Genomic DNA, 22,812 nt, shown 5'->3' with positions numbered 1-22,812 from the left:
TTAAATTGTTGTAATAGATCTAGAAAACACTGTAAAACTGATTTATTAATAGTGCGAATTGTTACGTCCGGTGATCAGACCGTCCAGACACCAATCCAGATGCACCACGTCACCCAGATACACTGAGTCCCAAGTATATCAAGGTGATGAGGCACTTTTAAATTGATGTCCGGACGAATCCGAACACCGGACCTAGTGAAAGAACCCTTAGAACTCTTTCATCAACTCTGATCATAGTTGAAGAAGAAGAGGCTGCGCCGGCAACAGTCGCCACACCGTTGGTGGAAATAGTGGATGACGTCTGCGATGACGAAATTTCAGGTATTTAATCGAAGACTGTCTCAAAATTGGGCTAAAATGTAAAAAAGAAATATTGCAGATATTAATTTTCCACCCACTTAATTTGAAACATTCGCAAGATGCGGCTCGTCGGAATTGGTCAACACGCCATTTGTTCTTGCAGGCTTGCAGCGGTTCTGAAGCTTTACACATTACAGTTCAAAGTGGATAAAACTATAAAAAGTTTAAATATTTTTAAATTTATGCTAAAATAAATATAATTTATGATATTATTTGTAAATATTAATTTATAATTGACATCCATTAATCCTTTGAGATAGCTCTTCTTTTAAAATAGGGAAGAGATTTCAAGAAAAATATTTAACTCTATGTCGAAATGCTTTGAACTTTATATTATTTTTAAAATTTTATATGTTATGATATTATTTAATGTAATATTTTTTTAATTGTGACATTATATTATCAAATGATAAGAAAGAAGGTTCATTTGAGAACTTTTGAATGATAAGAAACAAGGCTCATTGTCCAACCTTCGAATAACAAATTCAAGGGTGATTCAAGGGTGAGCATTATCTGATTTCATATAAGCAGAAGCGGACCTAGGTTATGTTAAGAGCATGTAATATATTTACTAATATGTATCGCCAACCAATCAAGTTACTGGCAGGGCAGCTGCACGAGTAGGCGGGGCAGCTCCGCGGGGCAGCGGGGGCATTTCAAATTAAACGGGTTCACTGGTTGACCCGGCAACCCGCCGGGTTAACCCGAACCCAACCCATTTTTCAAACGGGTCGAATCTGGGAACCTTAACCCGTCCCGTTTTGAAATCGGGTTGGGTCCAACCCGAATTTTTCGGGTCGGGTCCAAGTCGGGTTTTCGTGTCGTGTCAAATATTGACATCCCTAATTGACGTCGCACTGTTCATAATCGAGACAAAACACAAAAGTGGATTTTCATTTGTTGTTCAGGTAGACGCTCACGGGAGCGACAAGTGGGCGAATGACGTTCGGTTGGAGATGCCCTTAGGGTGGAGAAATTATTAGGCGCGGACAGCGGATGGAGAGAACCGTTCGGTTTTCTCTCTGTCTACAGTAAAAACACAGTCAAAGCGCATCTACTACAATAACTGCACTTTGATTATGCTTTTACTATATACAAAGATAAAATCGAACGGTTCTCTTCGTCTAGTGTCCACACCTAATAATTTTCCCTTAGGGTGAGAAATCACCGACCTTGATTTTTGTTATATATTGATTTAGTTTTAGGTTATTTTGTTCATGCATGCTACTACACCCATGTACATCTCTATATATAGAGGCCTTGTATGATGTATTGGTTGGGGAAAATTAATGAAGCTTTAGGTATTTTACTCCCTCAATTGCTGTCTATCTCTCTCCCTCAATTACTGTCTATCTCTCTCCCTCAATTACTGTCTATCTCTGTAATAGAAGTTGGTTAGGCCTCTGGAGATGAGTTTATTTATAATTAAAATAAAAATTATTAGCATGGGTTCTAGAAAGTTCAAATCAAATAATCATAGCCTAAATTAAAATTATTCATTCTATGTGAATCGATTTTGGCTCAATTCTGCATTGGTTTACTGTTTTTTATTCATGAATTTCAAAGTAAGAAAGTATTTTTAAGAACATTTTAAGAAAGCTGCCAATTCTAACAACATAATCCATCGAAAGGTAATAAAAGTATTTCAGTAATTTATGATTTTGATGGATTTTAAACCGGCGGATTAAGAACTCAACCGAAAACACTTTCTTCAAACTAAGGCTTTGTTCAGAATTATTTTTTTGTGCTTTATTTTTCAAATTACAATCATATTTTCTATTTGATTATTGTATTTTTTTGTGCTTTATTTTTCAAATTACAATCATATTTTCTATTTGATTATTGTATTATTTGATTACTAGTTTTCAAATAAATTTATAGTAAAAAAGCTGCTTTTTATAATAGTTCTAAAAATTATTTTATAATTTTTTTTTTCAAATGAAGCCTAAATTTCAGTTCAGCATATTTTCCAGAGATATATATGTTTGAATCTACCAAAAAGAAGTAATCTTTTGCCAAAAACACAGAAGGAGAGGAAGGTGGAAATTCTTATAAAAAAATTATAGTAGACATCCACCAATTGGGTTCTGTTCCACTTTACGATTTTTTGTGTTGCTTTCTGTATTATTTTTTTTTAGAACGAGGGTATTTACTCGCTGCCATCCTCTTAAAAGGCGCATGGCGGCATAACTAATCCCTCATTGAAACCTAGCAGACCAACCCACAGGCCCGCCCAAGCTTTGCTACTCCCTTCAAATGAGGCGAGCTGCTTGAGATGGGATGTTCGGGGATGCGAACATCGATTGGGAGGTTCCCAACCATGTTCGTCCATCAACCAAGCTAAGCCCAGTGAGCCTGTATCGTCATTTAAAGAGGAAACTCTATGGGAAACCTTTAAAAAAAAATGGTAGTGCAATTTCTATAAATTCAATCGTTCAATCCATTGCAACAAATCATTTTATTACAGTACATCATTTCATCACATCAAATAGACAATTAAAAATCAAGATATTTGAAAACATAAATAGTGACTATGAATATAAAAAGATTGTCTTAGTACAATTAAAATAGGAAAAGGCTCTGTGTTATCATTCTCATCATCTTCTTCCTCTTGTTCGTTGATTTCATTGATGCTGGCATAAATCTTCTATTTCAACTTCATCATCATAATGCGAGCATTCATATATTGAGTCAGCGAGCCCAATAGAAGTAATCCCAAATGCCCTTAGCTCAAAGTTCCCCCATCAGAAACCCCTAGGCTAAAATATTAGTGATTGAACTCCAAAAACCAGCAAAATAGAAAGAAAAAAAAAAAAAAAAAACTTAATTATATTCTTAGATCAATTGAAGAGCGTTTTAATGCAACAGTTAAGATCAAAACAAAGCCCTTCTAACTAATAAAGTGCTTCGGTTCTTCCCCTAATTTTGCACCACAAACCATTCTTAGTATGGATAGTAGCTCCAGTTACCAGTTTTACGTCATCTGGAGATCCCTTGAGCTCAATATCAAACTTCCGCAAGAACAGAGCTAGCACCACAGTTGATTCAAGCAGCGCAAATTGATCGCCAACACATTTGCGTTGTCCCCCACCAAATGGCAGGAAGGAGAAATCTGCCATTACCTAACACAGCGAAGCATCATATAACTTCAGCATTATAAACCTTTCAGAATTTGGATTAGTCCTCACCACACTGTGAGTGTTGCATTAATGTTTCTCTAACTCCTTTTAGTTCTCACCCAACATCACCATATTTCCCTAGGAGGCAATTTCGGGGCATGGGAAAAATTATTTTGTGCGGAGGCTGGATGTCGTCCGGAGACTACTAAAAATGCGCCATGTCACCCAAAAAATGTACCGCGCTCGGTACCGCTCGGTACCGAGCGCAGTACCAGGCGTAATTGGACGGTTCTCCCATCCGATGTCCACACAGAATAATCTCTCGAGGCATGGGGTGGTGTTGAGTGTGGCCCCAACATGAGTAGGAGAAGCATTTCTCAAGCTTGACGCCAGCAAAGGTAGCAGCAAACCTCATTTGGGTATAAAGCTCCAGGACTTCGGGTTGGATCAAACCCCTTCCATCCCTTGATGCCATCACTTGTCTTGGGAATCAAAAATCTTTCGGGTTCAAATTCATTTGGCTGATCCCAGAAATATGGTGACCTATGAAGATTGTATACCTGTTAAAAGATTTCTTAGTTTAATGATATATCATGACTTGATTTGTTAGAAGGGAAGGATGAGAAAACTACTTCTATAGTTTAGACTAGCAGGAGAATATTTCAAAAAGAACTAGATAAGAAGAGGGAATGCAACATAAAATGCTAATGCAGTTACATGTGGAGGAACGTCCATAGTTTCAAATATCAGAAGCATGTTTCAAGAAGAAATGTATACTTCCTGCAGTCCACGTCAAGCCACATTGCATGCCAAGAGAGTTTAGGAAAACTAATATGGCATCAAATATTTAATAAGCTTTTGGATAATTTTTCAGATGCATTTATTTGATATGACATACCAGTGCGTGGATACTGCCATTTTTTTGGGAACATTTAGGCCAATTAAGGTAGACTCATACACACATCATATACACAAGGCTCGAACCCAAGACTTCTTAGTTGGTAGCCTAAGCTCCCAACCAACAAACCAAAGTGAGTTGTGTTTGCCATTATATTTTAGAAGACGCATTTATATCTTATTTAGATGGGCGTAACAAATGTGGCATAAAGGCCAACAAGTGGGGGGGGATCAAAGATGGATCTTTAATAACTTCTAGTTACATATTTTTCGTTGAACATGATTTCCCTCAAATCACAAGATACCTACTTCTAATCTAGCGATAATATCTCTGCAACATCGTATCAACCTGACAACCAGCTCATCTACCAAAGGGACAAAGTAGAAACCTCTAAATCAACAGCAAATGTGAAGAACAGCATGTATTCTATTTCACCAGCAAGATTGGCTAATAAATAAAGCTAAACGAAGATGTTTCCTTTTTCACAGTTCCAGTACGAAAGTAAAAAAAAGATGAAACTCATCAAACTCACAGAAATAAAGATATCAGTCCCAGCAGGAATTTCATATCCTTCCTCATGACCCTTGTATCCTCCTGTAAAAGAATGCAAGCATAATAAAATAGTTAAGAATGTGATATGCTTAAACGATATTAAAAAGAATAAAAATTCAAAATAGCCTAACAGCCCATACCATATAAGTTAGATAAACTAAAGAAACTGGTGATAATATACAATTTAAGCTCACAACAATAGAATTATCCTGACTTTCAGAACATAAAGTTTATACAATAACCAAGAAAAAAAAAACATATTTCGCACAACTTGGCAGTGTAGATTACTTCCATAATTTCTTGTTCATTTTTCTACTTTTGAGGTGCTTATCAATATCGATAAGTTAACTCCTATCATGTTGAATTGGGAATTTAACAATATTAATTGTACCTTAATTGCCACACATCATTATAATTGATTCTTTAATGTGAACTTTTAGGTCTTCAAGAAGTCTTTTGAGCCGTATTCCTTCACAATTATCATGATTCATGGCCCATAATTCAACTTCAGTGTTACTCCTAAAAACACTTGTTTGCTTTATATTTCTCTAAGCGACTATAATTACCTATTTGAGAATGACTTAGATTGAGTTATTCTTAGCAACTGATGCAAATGTTTCTTGATAGCAATTTTATTAGCTTGAATAAACCCTTTTGTAACAAATTTAACTTTATCTCTTTCAATGCTCCTATCAGCTAGCTTTATATTTCGTATTGAAAATCCATATATACCCAATATGTTTCTTTCTTTTTGCTAAGATTAAGAGTTTCCAAGTGCCATTCTTTTCAAGTGCTCACATTTCTTTATAGATAAAATCTCTCCATTTTGATATTTTTAATGCTTCATGAGTATTTTTGGGATGTCCATTCGAAAAAAATTAGTTGTAGAAGTACAAACTGAGAATGTAAGTTGTCATAAGAGATGTACTTACTGATAAGATATTTTGTATTAGAATTTGTGCACGTTTAAAATTGCGCAATAAGAGGTGCGCCTCAGCGCAATTTGGTCCATTTAAGCCTCAAAGCCCACGCAATAAATTCAGTTTATAAGGCTTACGCCTCAAGTTTACTGTGGCGCGGCTCGCCTCATATATTTAAGGCGCCGCCTCTAAAAAAATAAAATTAACCTAAAGTTTTTTTTTTTTCAGTTCGGCTCCCCCAGTTGCTGACGTGGCGCGCCTAATGAGATGTCGACGTGGCATCAACATTTAAACCCTGGTTTAGGTCGAATGCATAGGCGAAGTTTAGATTTCAAGTTTCAGCAAAAATTCGAACTTTCAAGCATTCACTCCGGAGCAATTTCAAGCACTCTTCACTCAGTTTCTTCTAAGATGTCGTCACCCCCAAAGAGAAAGGTAACTTAATGCTATGTTTTATGTTCCGTACTGCGTATTTTATGGTTATGCTATGCATTGGTGTTCAAGGTTCTGAAGATCTTCTTATTTTATGCTTATTCTATGCGTATGCATTGCTTCTCGAAACTTTTTAAATGTTTGATACTGTGATGCCATCGTGTTTTCTCTGTATTCAGGGTTTATGATAAATTTATGTTGAAATTTGAAACATAAAACCTAACTAAATTTTAAACACCGAGTAATATATGCGTAGGCTGTGCGTACGCAATGCATTTTTTGTGCGATATTCAGTTTTAGATCTACTCAAGCAAAAACCTTTGGACTCTATGGTTGACCTCCATAATTCAAGTTTACCTTCAACTCCCTCTTTAGTCTTATTAACAAGAATAATCAACAATCAACAAAATTATTTTTTAAGTCAAGTTAATTCCTCTCAGGAGGTGGTATGTGGATGAAGGCCAAACAATCAAAGACTTTAAGAGGAATTGTAGAGATGAATCTATTTGTGGGATGGATTTTCGTGAGGACTATGGGCTTTAAAAATTTGCACCGTCTCTCCTAAGAGAAATAGTTATAGCTTAAATTCTAAGAAGGTAAATTGAATATCATACAAAGCACTACACAAATATTTTTTATCATTTTTCTAACACTTAATGAAATATTTTAAGATTTTTCTAAGGCACAATCAACTATTGTTAATTATCTCTTCTGATCACAAGAGAGAACTTTCAATTAAGATTAATTGGTAGACGTTAAATATTTAGTTTACAATAGCACCGATTTGAATTTAAATTTGAGAAAATTCATTAACGTTAGCTTCTAGCTACAGATGGAGTAATGATGATGAAGATTATTAAAATACTAAGATTTCATCGTCTCAAATTGCCATGGACCATAATCAACTTAGTAGAGGAAATTGACCCAATCTAATCAAGTATCCTCATTAGCAGTCATGAGTTGCATCATCCTAGAGTATATTATATATTTGAGGTAGATGTTTGCCAAATAGGATAATATCAAGTTAATCTTAGTTGACGTAGAGTTTCATGTCCTCATTAGCTTATAGTAGCACTATTTTATCAAAACGAAGATGTTTGCAATTTTGTACTATTTTCACTTTATATTTTGGTGCCTTAAGTAGTCGATAAGTTGTTGACCTCCTTTTTTGGAAATCAGTGATTTGTACGGTCTTGTCACTTGAATTTTGTTGGTTGATACACTTGTCTGCATGTTACACTGCTTTGTGGTGAAGGGTCAAATCATGCCATTTATCTCGATTCGTCATCGACTTTGGGATGTATCCCTTTTGATCACATATTGCCCATGATTATGCTTGAAAATATGTGTAATCGGGCCGGCGACGATGTGGTGGATAATTTATGCACATTTGGATCTTTATCATTCATATTTATTTTGTGCATAAATTCTTTTGATCGGGATCTCTTTTTACAAAACGAACTACGTAAGTGCATCCAGCTCATCGAGACATTGGGTGATCAAGTAATTAAAAAGAACAATTATTTTAGATATCTCAGGTCCATTGTTTAGAGCAATGGTGAAATTCAAGTTAGACAGTTGAAGTGAAATAATACATTGGGCATATTGTGTCATCGAAAAGTACCCCCTCAAACGTGAGGGAAAATTTTATAAGATGGTGGTGAGACCTATAATACGTTATGGCATCGAATGTTGGCCATTAAAAGAGAAGCATAAAATTACGTTAGGAGTTGCAAAGATGAGGATGCTCAGGTGGATAAGAGACTTTACATTTAGAAATAAAATGCGAAACAAGTATATATGTTAAAAGGTTGGAGTAGCTCCAATGATAGATAAGATTAGAGAGAGTCGCCCAGATGATTTTGTCACATTAAACATCAGCCTTTTGATGACCCAGTAATGGGAGTAGATGTTTTAGAACAACCAATATTAAGGATTGTATAGATAGACCTGAAAAAAACTGTGTTAGAATATTAAAAATGTTTTTTTTTATTAGATTTAAATGAAAATTTGACTCACAAAAAAGAAAAGATTAATTGTGTAGTTGACCGCCCATAGTGGCATAAAGGTTGGTTGTTGTTATTGTTGTTTAACTATGACACGATATAGAGGCCGTGGGGGAAGAGTAGAGAAGTACAATGAGTGTTATAGGAGATAGCTATGTTGAAAATAAAGAGAAGAAAGATAAGCAGAACAATATAGAGGAGAAGACTAGAATTTTTCCTTATTCCAATGAGAGAGCAAAAGTGAAATATACATGGTCAAACATGGAGAATTTGGATTCATTCCAGTCATTTTGATATAAACTATATACTTGGTTGTTGACCTAATCCCGCAATCATTTTTCAATTTATCATTCTTAGATTTAACATACATCTAACTTAGCATTCTCATTCTATCACACGCTCAACTTTATTGATTTATTTCTCAATCCCAAGAGCTGCTGCATTGCCAGGCTAATTATTGCTCAATACAATCAACCCTTAACACTACATGATAACCTCTTATTCTATAGTTATCCTTAGTTTCCAATTTAAGCATTCAGCATCAACTTATTTATATTCAATTCTATTATATAATAAATCCAACTACTCAAAAGTCAAACCTATCACATAAAAGTATTGCTTGATCTTCAAGTAATATTGATTAATAATTATTAATTTCATATTTATTAAAATTGCAAGAAATTGAAGAATTTCATTTATTTCAATTAAATATAAGTTAATCAAAAATAGATAAATATGATTTGAATATGTACAAATAATTGTAAAAAATGTATTGTTAAGGTGGTTAAAATTTTTTAAGAACGGTAGAGAATAGAAAGGAGAAAATAAAACATAAATTGGTCGTGTAAAAAACAAGCATAAATTAGCCCCGGTTACCTTCGTCACCAAAGCGTCACGACTGTTTCCAAAGGCACTAGTCATCTCCGGGGAAGTCTACGAATGCCGACCACTACATAAGCCGCTTTCGAGAAAGCTCGAATTCGCTTCGCGAACCTTCATTCGCTTCATTTTTTCTCTTTCTTTTCTCTTTTTCTATTCTATATATAGATTTTTCTATCTTTTCATCTTCTTTCTATTTAGAATCTTATATTCTATATATTATCTAAAATAGAACTTCATATTATGAGATAGATAGAATTATATTCTAATTCTATTCTATATAAGTATATATATTCTAAATTAGAATATTAGTGTAATAGTTTGAAATTCACTTTGTATGAGATTGTCTTTTAGGCAAAGCCAAATTAGGGCTTAAGAACCCTTCAGCAGTAGGAAGAAATCCTTTTCATTCTAGAAAGTCAGAGTTGGAGGTGCAGGAGCAGTGAACATGACTCCCAAAAGTCTTACAATGAGGGTCCGTAAAGCCAGGGATCTAGAGCAGGATAGCGAGACACCTAATTAGATTATTAGGGGGAAATTCAGACGAGACAGATTCCTCAACCATAAAGAAAGAGTCTCGCAAGGTTTTTCGACTTCTCATTCTGTTCTGGGCTTCTTACTTCTCCACTTCAATATCCTAAAAAAGATTGTCTCCCTATAAGGCCCGGATAATGGCTGGGCTCTCATTTCAAAAATGATCAAATTTAACAAAAAAATCATGTATAGAAGACTATAAAATGTGAGATACAATGATATACATATCACTAGGTCAACAACCAATGGATCGTGACAATATTTTTTTTATTAGATTTAAATGATTTCATGCCGAACCTGGTAAACGAACAAATAGGTGGTCTTTCCGGAAATGTGAAACAAAAGTTTTCCCCTCTCATCTCGGTCACTATGACACAATATAGAGGACAAAGACTAGAATTTTTCCTTATTCCAATGAGAGAGCAAAAGTGAAATATACATAGTCAAACATGGAGAATTTGGATTCATTCCAGTCATTTTGATATAAACTATATACTTGGTTGTTGACCTAATCCCGCAATCATTTTTCAATTTATCATTCTTAGATTTAACATACATCTAACTTAGCATTCTCATTCTATCACACGCTCAACTTTATTGATTTATTTCTCAATCCCAAGAGCTGCTGCATGGCCAGGCTAATTATTGCTTAACACAATCAACCCTTAACACTACATGATAACCTCTTATTCTATAGTAATCCTAGTTTCCAATTTAAGCATTCAGCTTCAACTTATTTATATTTCAATTCTATTATATAATAGATCCAACTACTCAAACCTATCAAATTAAAGTATTGCTTGATCATCAAGTAATATTGATTAATAATTATTAATTTCATATTTAATAAAATTGGAAGAAATTGAAGACTTTCATTTATTTCAATTAAAGATAAGTTAATTAAAAATAGATAAATATGATTTGAATATGTACAAATAATGGTAAAAAATGTATTGTTAAGGTGGTTAAAAAAATTTAAGAAAGGTATGAGAATAGAAAGGAGAAAATAAAACATAAATTGGTCGTCTAAAAAACAAGCATAAATTAGTATCAACACTTCACATAGCTGTCCACATGAATGAATGGAGAGGGCACTTAATAAAGTTAAAACGAGATAGTTGAGATAAGGTTAATGAAGATGAAACTCAATCCAAAACTGACATTAGTGAAATTAAGATTTTGCCAACGAAATTACAAAATGAGATGACCATACCAGGGAGTTTATCAGCTTGGAGAGAACGCCTTATTAGAAGTGGCGGTTGAGGGTACAAGCGAAGAGCTTCGGCAATGATGAGCCGAATGTACCTAAAAAGAAAATGTGTCAGAAGGACTATAATAAAGATTCACAATATGGCTCAATATCAAACTACTAGGCATGTTCTCGGTTCAAAAATAAAAATTAAAATAAACAAATTGTTCACTCCTTCCAAACCAATGCATATTCATTCACTTACTCCAAATTTTTAAGGCATTCAAGAGTAGGCTTCTTTCCACCGAGCACAGAATCAACCTCTTCCTGCGCCTTTCTCATTTTGGATGGGTTCTGCTAGATCAAAATTGCTGGACTTATAAAATAAGTCAATTATATAATTGTATAAGTCTGGGACATGCATCTTTCAAGTGAAATTGGTACAGCAGAACAAAAAATAAATAAAAAACATTCATTACCTGAGCAAGAAGAAAAATAGCCCAGGTAAGAACAGCAGCAGTAGTTTCGTGTCCGGCAATAAGCATGGTCATAAGGTCATCCCTAAGCTGATGTTATAATGAATTTTTCAAAAAAAAAAGCAAACAGAAAAATCATCATTAATCAAAACTCCATGAATCCGTATTTGCTATTCTTGAGTTGATCAGGGTATAGAGTTCAAGGCAAGATCAATCCAACCCTAACTTCATGAGCGTGACAATTGAAGAACATACACCGATTTATACTTTTGTTGAACTGTTTCTATGCAACTGGAATTAAGAAAAGAGTCAAAGATTACCTGACGATCATCAACATCAGCTCCACGCATATCAACAAGAAACCTCAATAAGCTTGCATCCTGTAATTACCATCACATACAACAGATTTCATCATCTTAGACATAAAGTTCTGTTATTTGATAATTAATAGATACAGCCAATCTCACCTTTAGAGACGAGTAGTCTCTTTGCTGAAGTTTTTCTACATCAGCTTCCTGACAAGGGATTGAAAATCAGATTCTGGGTTAACAAATAATAATCGAAAATCTCTTGGTTGACTACATAATGATGCAAGTGGGATAAAGCTAATAGATACACTTGTAGAGACATCCTTCACAGAACCAAAAACCATCTTTGTCAACCTATGCATATTTAAACCATCATCGTCAATACAAGTTACTGGAGGCCCAGCTTTATGAATTCTTCTATTCTTTCATGGTGAGCGGTATTGTATGTGGTGCTAGGTGCATGCAAGTCTTGATTCACAACTTCTAACTCAGTTATATTTGACCTTACCATTTTCCTTCCCATCCCAAGTCTTTAACCTATGATGCACTGACACACCTACTTAAGAAAGAATGCAGTGTCGAACACAGAAATGCGCCCGATATGGCTGAGACACGTGTCGAATATGGCTGAAACGTGTCCGATTAAAATCATATTTAAATTAAACAGATACGCGTGCCATAATTTTTTATAATTAAATTTATTTAAATTAGAAGGACTACACAAGCACGACAACAAAAAATCCAAAGATAAATAACAGTAAGATTTTTCTCTGACCTTCAAAATGTAAAAGGACAAATCAGAGCCCGCGACACTCTGACTCAAAGGACTATAAATACATCATTAACAATCAGATGAAATGAACACATTGATAGATTCTTTGTACATAAGATGTAGATAAGTGCTCACCTCCCTAGTCTCTTTTGCATTTTTAATAAGCCCATCAAGGCACTTATTTATGACCATTAGGTCACTATGGAATTTACGCTGCCTTGGAAAGATCCATCTAGCAAAAGGAAGATTCCAGTAAGGGATGTAAAATGTTGACCGATGCTCAGCCTCAAATAGAGTTCCATAGACTGCCTGTTTCATAGTTTACAGAACACAAGAAACACCTTTGTAGTTACAGTAGAAAAGATAAGTTCAGTCAAGAAAAGAAAATAGCAGGAAGAATGCATATTAAGCATGACGCTTCTAAGAAAAAAATAAAAGAATGTTTTCATGGACATAATCAGGGACCATTTTGCCTCTCAAGTTTGAGCATCTCTGAGTAAATTCTATCATTCAATCCAATGGTCCCTAGGTTGTCAAGAGTACCATCAAAAACAGTAACTGAGAATATGAGAGGCCACTTCAAAAAAAAAAAGTCATTGCTATTAAGCACATCACAGAATCCAATATCTTCATAGTACCATCAAATAGTAAAGTATAAAGTCCTTTCTGACAAGCACGTTTCATATAAAATATAGAGCTAATTATAAGCACTAAAGTTAGAATTATTTTTTCTAAGAGTTTGCTTATTTACATAAAAGCTGCTCTATCTTTCGGGTATTATGTTTTATTTTAGATGCACGGCAACAATTGCACTTTCTTACAATCTGAAGATCAAGATCTAGTTTCCCCCTTCAGTCAGCACACATGGACATCATTAACACATCATTAGTTAAATCCAAGTTGTTAGTGTCGGAGACAATAAAAAACATGACAAATCAGCAGTAGAAATCAATAATCTTGTTAAAAGGGGGCTTGACACTCTGCCAATACTAAATCATGGCTATTCATTCATTTTTTATCACAATATTGTTAAAATGATGTCTAATTTTTATTAAAATAAAATACGCCAAAGAAAAATCATGATTTCTAGTAAATCATTATAATGTTCCTTCATTATTATCATAATACAGTTAAAATGGTACCAAATATTCTAAAAAAAATTCACCCAACAAAAAAAATGGTCTTCCTTAAACATGAAGTACTTTACCGTCGATGATTTTGATTGTTTCTATTTTTGAGTTATATAATTACAGTTCCAATTATCGATAAATTTGAACTATTAATTTTATTTGTATTTTAAAAAAATTAAAATAGTGAATAAATTATATATTATATTTTATTCTTAAAATTTAGATTATATACACACACACACATATATATATATATATATATATATATATATATATATATATGTGTGTGTGTGTATATAATCTAAATTTTAAGAATAAAATATAATATATAATTTATTCACTATTTTAATTTTTTTAAAATACAAATAAAATTAATAGTTCAAATTTATCGATAATTGGAACTGTAATTATATAACTCAAAAATAGAAACAATCAAAATCATCGACGGTAAAGTACTTCATGTTTAAGGAAGACCATTTTTTTTGTTGGGTGAATTTTTTTTAGAATATTTGGTACCATTTTAACTGTATTATGATAATAATGAAGGAACAATATGATGATTTACTAGAAATCATGATTTTTCTTTGGCGTATTTTATTTTAATAAAAATTAGACATCATTTTAACAATATTGTGATAAAAAATGAATGAATAGCCATGATTTAGTATTGGCAGAGTGTCAAGCCCCCTTTTAACAAGATTATTGATTTCTACTGCTGATTTGTCATGTTTTTTATTGTCTCCGACACTAACAACTTGGATTTAACTAATGATGTGTTAATGATGTCCATGTGTGCTGACTGAAGGGGGAAACTAGATCTTGATCTTCAGATTGTAAGAAAGTGCAATTGTTGCCGTGCATCTAAAATAAAACATAATACCCGAAAGATAGAGCAGCTTTTATGTAAATAAGCAAACTCTTAGAAAAAATAATTCTAACTTTAGTGCTTATAATTAGCTCTATATTTTATATGAAACGTGCTTGTCAGAAAGGACTTTATACTTTACTATTTGATGGTACTATGAAGATATTGGATTCTGTGATGTGCTTAATAGCAATGACTTTTTTTTTTTGAAGTGGCCTCTCATATTCTCAGTTACTGTTTTTGATGGTACTCTTGACAACCTAGGGACCATTGGATTGAATGATAGAATTTACTCAGAGATGCTCAAACTTGAGAGGCAAAATGGTCCCTGATTATGTCCATGAAAACATTCTTGTATTTTTTTCTTAGAAGCGTCATGCTTAATATGCATTCTTCCTGCTATTTTCTTTTCTTGACTGAACTTATCTTTTCTACTGTAACTACAAAGGTGTTTCTTGTGTTCTGTAAACTATGAAACAGGCAGTCTATGGAACTCTATTTGAGGCTGAGCATCGGTCAACATTTTACATCCCTTACTGGAATCTTCCTTTTGCTAGATGGATCTTTCCAAGGCAGCGTAAATTCCATAGTGACCTAATGGTCATAAATAAGTGCCTTGATGGGCTTATTAAAAATGCAAAAGAGACTAGGGAGGTGAGCACTTATCTACATCTTATGTACAAAGAATCTATCCATGTGTTCATTTCATCTGATCGTTAATGATGTATTTATAGTCCTTTGCGTCAGAGTGTCACGGGCTCTGATTTGTCCTTTTACATTTTGAAGGTTAGAGAAAAAATCTTACTGTTATTTATCTTTGGATTTTTTGTTGTTGTGCTTGTGTAGTCCTAATTTAAATAAATTTAATTATAAAAAATTATGGCACGCGTATTTGTTTAATTTAAAATTTTAAATATAATTTTAATCGGACACGTTTCAGCCATATTCGACACGTGTCTCAGCCATATCGGGCGCACTTCTGTATTCGACACTGCATTCTTTCTTAAGTAGGTGTGTCAGTGCATCATAGGTTAAAGGCTTGGGATGCGAAGGAAAATGATAAGGTCAAATATAACTGAGCTAGAAGTTGTGAATCAAGACTTGCATGCACCTAGCACCACATACAATACCGCTCACCATGAAAGAATAGAAGAATTCATAAAGCTGGGCCTCCAGTAACTTGTATTGACGATGATGGTTTAAATATGCATAGGTTGACAAAGATGGTTTTTGGTTCTGTGAAGGATGTCTCTACAAGTGTATCTATTAGCTTTATCCCACTTGCATCATTATGTAGTCAACCAAGAGATTTTCGATTATTATTTGTTAACCCAGAATCTGATTTTCAATCCCTTGTCAGGAAGCTGATGTAGAAAAACTTCAGCAAAGAGACTACTCAAACGGATTGTGTTGATACATCAAGAATGCTAAAAATACACAAGAAGTGCCCACAAGCCTTCAAATCCATTGCACAACAAAAAAGTCATTCGCTCACATGCAAGGAAAAAATCAAAATCGAGACACACAAATGACCAAAAAATCAATGAGGCGAAAATCAAAATCGACACATGGGAATGTCAAAATTCACCTACGCGTGAGGCAATTACTCAAAAAAAAAATCAATATATGCACAAACAATAATAAAATGAGCAAATATGAGGTCAAAAGATAAAAAATAATAATATTATAATTATTATTTATATATATATAATTCAATTTAAATAAAAGAAAAAACTAAAAAAGTCAAATCCAAGGCCTCCCGCATCTTGCATATCCAATAGCTTAGGCATCTTATATCAGAAAATCCTGATACATTTTGTATCAAAATGGGGCTATTTTTGCCGAGCATCCTTAATTTCACATTTCACATCTTATCTCTCAACACAACTAAAATATTAGATAATTTAATTAAACTATTAGATAATATAACTAAATATTAGAAAAATCCTTAAAAGGTATCTACCTCAAAATCTGCTTGGCTGGGATTTCTCAATTGAGCCAACATCATTGCTTAGGAGGAAAGATAAATGTCCGATAAGGCTCAAAGGTTCTTAGAATGGCTTAGTATAATCCATTCAAAGGAAAAGAAGCTATTCACAAGTCTAAAGAAACTACAAGTGTTGGCAAGGCCCTCACCAAGTAGAAAATAAGTTTGAAGGAGAACACTTGCTTCCACCTTAGAAATAAAAGATTGAGAGGGGGGGGGGGGGGTCGGAGAAGTTTGGAGAGAATGTATATCGATTAGAGTTGTTATCCTACAGAGGCATTTACCCTATGGTGTACCTAGACAATCTAAGAAAATAGTAGTCTTTGATGCTAGATAATGAGATTAAGAAAGTTCTGCCTCCTTTTGATGACCTATTGCTAGACAAAAATAATAAACTGGAGGTAGAACAATTGTTGGAGAAGAGAACCACAACAACCCAACATAGCAATAAGTTAATCCACAAAATTAGTAAGAGATGGTTGATGGTCTATGCAATTTGGAGAACGGAGCATATTTGTTTTATGAGACAGTTGAGTAGGGTACATGTGGTCAATGAATTAAAAGACTTGTTGAGAAAATCCAAAGAGTGAATAGCCTAGATGGTCCTTGAGAGAGTTGAGTAGCTATCAAGAAGATTCCATAGAGATGAGTAAATTAGCAAAGGCTAAGAGGAATCAAGGTTCCCAAACGAGCTCTTATGTCAAGATCCTTGAATTCCTCTTATAGAATGGTTAAGCAACTCAAGTGCAAGCCAAGAATTATCTAAGTCAATGTTGCCTTTCCTATAACCAAATCCAAAACAACAAAGACGAAATTCTTGATTTTCTTGTAATGGAATATTCCATCTTCTGTAACTAATGTACTCCTCCTACAAAGGTAGAAGTAGAGGGAAGGAAAGGAAGTCATTATCTTCTTTGATCATCTTGGAGGGAAAAAAAAAAAGAAAAGAGAATAGAGAGAAGGAGCTTAAAGGGGGAGAGAAGACATCTTTTCTTCCATTTGTAATTATATAGTGTTATTCTAATGAATGAAATTAAAAGCAGAGTAGGTGATTGCTCCCCCTCGATCATTTTGGGACGGGGGAGAGAGAGATACTTCTTCCCTTTGCAATTTCCTAGTGTTATTCTCCTAAATGAAAAAGTAGTTTACTATCACTAATTATGAATCCAAATTAGCCCCTTTTTCGAGACCCTGAATTACCTGCTTGATATGTTGGATGGTGCTTATTTTGGCATCCTACGATTGGTTCAAGAAATGAGCCTAATATGTAATAAACTATAAGGGATTGCAGTCATCATAAACCTAAATCCACCATATCTAACACAAACCTAGATAAATCCTTTTGTCCAAAAAAAATCTCCTGCAAAGTCAAATAATTGTCCTTTGATAACTCCATTTGTACCTATTCTAAAAATCTAAAAGAGGGAAAGGAGAATCACCTGAGCTCATCAAGCCTTCAAAGCCCAAAATTTCCTTAGAAGTATTTTATTTTCTATCTAAGCTTGAGTGCTAGTTAGATTTGAATATTTACAGCATGTAACTACCAACAAAACAATGGAAGCTGTCTCCTTGTACTAGCATGAGGCTTGAATTAGAATTTTACTGAATTCAAGTTCCATGAGAAATTTCCATTAGGCCGCCATGAATTTTTCAGCTTTTTGTATTCATCAAAACATATTAATAATTGTTTAAATTGGTGATAGCCGATCCAAAATTTTTTTACCATGTGCATGATTTTATAACGTCCTCCATCACTAACAAAGATTGTTACAGTATAAAAGTTAATTCAACATTAATTCCTTAAAAATCAAACCACCTTGATCTATATTCATTCCGCTTAAGCAGTGTCACCTTAGATTATAATAATACAAACAAATCATTATTGTAGGATTGGATAGTGAAACAAATAAAATAGTAACTATGAAACAACATAAAATTCAAACCTTAATTACTGGAGATTCTTCAGTCACGGAACCAAAATCATAGTTGAATACAGCCAAACCAATTACGTCAAGTGACAGACTTGAAAACTCAGCTTCAAGGTCTAACTCAATTGTTTTTCCTTGAGCATTTCCTCCTTCAATGAACTTCTCAAACTTAGCCACTGTCCTCTCTGAACAGTCAGTAAAAACTCTAATCATGGCTTCCAGAAATGCAGAATGGAACCCCGGTGCAATTACTGCAATTCAATGATCACACATTATAAATAACTCTAGCATGGTTAAGTGAAAAGGCTAAAGGGTGTGAAAAAAAAAATCAAACCAGCTCACATGCTATAGAGTTTCAAACCTAGTTCGAACGAAGTCACATTTGTTATATATTGTCGTAACCGTGTCTGATCAAAATAAGCACGAGAGGCCATTTTTTTAATAAATTTGATGGTCATGAGGCATAATCAAGTCTGATTTACAATACAGACACCCATTTGATGATTTTGAAAGCAGACGGACCATTCAATCAATCTTTTTGCAATGATGAATCTGACAAATGGTATTAACTCTGATTTCAATTGATTTTAATTTGTGTTGCCTTGTGACGCATACATGTAGGTCAATGGTCCTTCAATCTCACAAGTATATTCTTACTTTTTAGATATTTTTATGTTACTTCATTATTTATATTTTTGCTTATTTTTCATCTTTTAAAATACTCAAAATTATTATTATTAAATATAGTATTATATTTGTTAAAAAAATATTGCTTGATGTAATTTAAATTTGGTTAATTAAATAATTATTGTATGCACATAATATACATATACAACATAACTCATAAAAGCTTTTGTTCGTTAAAATGTTGATTTCCATCACGCTTTGCGCATTTAAACACAAAAAGAAATCATGCACATTGCATTATACTTAGTAGTCTAAAAACTAAGGTTGTGAAAACTGGACCGGACGTCAAACATGAAAAATAAGATGTTCAATGTTTCCTAGTTCGACTGAGGTTGAACCGAGGGTTGAACTAGATGATGTAATAAATATTATAATTATTTAAATAAAAAATAATATAATATAATAATGATAGAATAAAAATATAATGATATAAATTTGTGGTTAAAAAATAAATATAGTTTATAAATAAACTTATACATTTAATGTAAATTATTACTAATTTATGTTAAATTTAATATAAATTATTATTAATTTATATTATATATTTAGAAAAAATTCTTTATTAGATTTAAATGAGAATTTGACTTTTAACTGGACATAATGGCAAAAAAGGATTAATGTAGCCGACCCCACGTAGTGGGACAAAAGCTTGATGTTGTTGTATTTAGAAAAAATTTACAATCATAAATTATATATGAAATTAACATTATAATTTTATATCTATGAATCATTCATGTTAGATTATTTATAATAAGAAAAAAAATTCATTTAATTCCTAACCAATATAATATACAACTTTCTCTATCTTACTAAAGAGACACTAATACATAAATAATAAATTACATTATGTCATTTGCACCTCGCCTTCTGTAGACAAAGTCTTCTCTTTCAGCCGTTTTTAAATCAGTGAAGACTTACCTGAAACATTTAAATTCACGGTTTGAATTTACTAAGTAAACTCAGTGGGTAATCATTAACAATTAACATATAAATTCAGTATAATTAATTTCTTTTGTATGTCTATTCATTTAACAAGTGGCATACTTTTCTTTAATTTCTATTCATTTTATTTCATACAGCCTTTTATGCACATTATAACATCTTCATTTACATACTTAAAAGATTTACTTTAATATACATTCTTTTTCCCATTTAATTGTATAGGAGCACTATCTAAATATACCAAAGGTGCATCCATTTTCATTTTCATTTCCATTTCCATTTATCGTGCACGGGTACATTGTTTTCCCAGCCATTACCATACGGGGGTGACTCCTGTACTTTTCATTTATATCCTTTTTCCTTTTGTTTCATTTGATATTCATTTTCCCTTCGTTTTATTTGATATTATATCGTTTTCCTTAACATTTATGTATATGTATTTTTTTTATATGTATATACGTATCATATATGCATTTCAACTTTACCTTCCATTTTCTTTACATATATTTTCTTTCACATATTTATAAACTTCCATATGCATTAAGAATTTCATCAATTTCAACTATACAATTTCTATATCAATTCATGTATTAGAATTTTCCATTGTCTCATATATAATAGTACAATTTAACACAAGTATAATTAACCACTTTAAATCTCTCAAGTCTTTGATGTAGGGTACAACCTCGAATCTCAAATTTCATTTTCTTGTTGAATCCTTGGTTGATCAACTCCTATTAATCTTGATCTCTCTCTCCAAAATTTCTAAAATTGCACAATATAGCTCATGAAAGAAATATGATTAATTAATAAAATTTAATTAAAGCTATAACATGGGGAATTTACTTACAAATAGGAATTTTCTCAAAATCCCTATATTTTTCTTCCTCCCTCAAGATTCTTTCTCTTTGCTTCAAATTTCTTCCTTTACCTTCAAGTTGGTGTTTCTAATTATTAGATAAAGAAATGAAAAACAATTTATAAAAAAATTGATAAACAAACTTTTTTTTTCTATTTCCTTGTTGTTCCTCCCGCTTGTTGCAACTTCTTCCAAATTTATCACTCTTTGAATAGTAGGAATGAAAAGGAGTTGTTTAATCTTATCTCCAAGCACGTTGGATTGCAAAAATTGGCAAAAGAAATCTTCCCCAAACCCTTTGTGCAATTTCGGTCGTCCGCCCACCATCTCTGTTTCGCATGAATAGCCCCCGTACCGACCCACTGTTGGGTCGCGTCTTATTTAGAAGGTTGGTCGGTTCGGTTGAACCGGCCCAACCAAACCAGTTTTTACACGACATCTCATCTTTATTGTCTAAATATCGACGACTGACACCGTCTCGACATCGACTTTCGATGTCCATTGCACAATATTGATGCTCAACTATTGACAGCATTGTAATCTCCATTCTCGATACCTGATACACAACATCGATGTCTGACTCTTGACATCCTAATATAAATCATTTTAAGCACAAATTATAACTAAATGACTTATTATTTCCCAATTATCCTTAATATTCTACCTATTAAATTACTATATAGTATTTTAAGATATAAAAATTATAATATTGTGTATAGCCCGTAGCTACGTCCTATTTTACAATAATTGACGTATCACGTATATGTTACATGTCGTGTTTATGTTTGTGCATCATAGATAGTAACATAAGAAGTGGAAATTGTTAGTTGCTTAGTTTAGCTACAAATAAGTGACTAAATAAGGAGCTCTAGAATTTCCTGAAACAAACTTGAAACTTAGTCATCTAGAGTTCAATCAAAGCATATGGATTCTTTTTTCTTATCTAAACCATTCCAAATATGTAATGGGGCTCCTATCAATAGGAAGGATACAGAATGTATACATGAACTTCTAAGCATAAGTTTATGAAAAGACAACATATAAGAAACTAGGGAACAGAGGTCACTTAAAATGCATATCTATTTCAAAGGTGAAAGACTCCAAGTATTTGATAGATTATATGGGCGGAATCAAATACTGGACGTTATACGCATATTAAGCAAAATTTTGGTAAATCTTCTTTTGCAATTTTCTGACCTTTCCTTCGCTGCTTCCAAGTATCAAGACCAGCAGGAATAAGTCCCTTTCCCATTATTGGTTCAAGGATATCAGCAAGTACCCCCTTAATAGAAAATAAGAATGTTAGCAATAGCCTACCGACAAAAATGTTAATACAACAAATGAGGCATTATCATACGATTACGTGACTCCAGTCACATTTGACTCACATGGAGCTTTCACTCCTACGATTAGCTACTGCAATAAAGGCCTTCAAACATGCCAAGACAATCAACAAAAGCCCAAGCGGCCATAGGCCAACTGCTAGAAGTCAAATTAGACTAAAATAAATCAAAATCGAACCATTTTCAACAGTATTTAGGTCCATTTATATTTATGAACCATTTTATTTTATTTTTTCTAAAATTTGAATTATTTTATTAGATTTTATCTTCTTTTGGATTAGAATAGGTTTAACTTCAAAATTGTTTGGGATCGGATATGATTAGATTGCAATTAAATGTTTAGTCTTATCATTTTAACCATATTTTGATAAATAGATACCGCTAATGAACATATGGATTATTGTTTATTGATTAAATGAATGAAGTTATTTGTAGCTAATTGAATATTTTCTAGATCCAAGTGTGTACATGAATCACATTTTGACCTTTATAAATGTTTCACAGTCCGATTTGGTCGAATGCAACAACAATCTTAGAGTCACACAAGACCAGCTCAACACATCTTGTTTGCATTAAAAGGCATTCAATCATTGCCATCTCACAAAAAAGACCTCGTCCATGAAGTG

At 33.1% G+C, this 22,812-nt stretch overlaps 1 protein-coding gene across 2 annotated transcripts in view; it reads right to left on the bottom strand.

Annotated features, from left to right (window-relative positions):
• Nucleotides 1-2,776: 2,776 nt before the first annotated feature.
• Nucleotides 2,777-22,812, bottom strand: part of LOC110108258 (cytochrome P450 97B2, chloroplastic) — a 32,446-nt gene continuing 12,410 nt past the window's right edge. Inside the window, exons 3-13 of one of the 2 annotated variants that reach the window (XM_020838822.2) lie at nt 22,041-22,125; nt 18,371-18,606; nt 12,581-12,754; nt 11,833-11,880; nt 11,686-11,745; nt 11,369-11,455; nt 11,155-11,243; nt 10,914-11,005; nt 4,910-4,971; nt 3,890-4,039; nt 2,777-3,482 (exon numbers count right to left, since the gene is read on the bottom strand). In XM_020838822.2, the coding sequence (XP_020694481.1) occupies nt 3,255-3,482; nt 3,890-4,039; nt 4,910-4,971; nt 10,914-11,005; nt 11,155-11,243; nt 11,369-11,455; nt 11,686-11,745; nt 11,833-11,880; nt 12,581-12,754; nt 18,371-18,606; nt 22,041-22,095 (1,281 nt within the window). In that variant the 5' untranslated portion in view covers nt 22,096-22,125 and the 3' untranslated portion in view covers nt 2,777-3,254. The remainder of the gene's footprint in view (nt 3,483-3,889; nt 4,040-4,909; nt 4,972-10,913; nt 11,006-11,154; nt 11,244-11,368; nt 11,456-11,685; nt 11,746-11,832; nt 11,881-12,580; nt 12,755-18,370; nt 18,607-22,040; nt 22,126-22,812) is intronic. The other variant, XM_020838825.2, reaches the window with a different exon arrangement.

Source organism: Dendrobium catenatum, unplaced genomic scaffold (genome assembly GCF_001605985.2).
Source record: "Dendrobium catenatum unplaced genomic scaffold, ASM160598v2 fragScaff_scaffold_716, whole genome shotgun sequence".
NCBI lineage: Eukaryota > Viridiplantae > Streptophyta > Magnoliopsida > Asparagales > Orchidaceae > Dendrobium > Dendrobium catenatum.
This window is presented reverse-complemented; position numbering and strand designations above follow the sequence as displayed.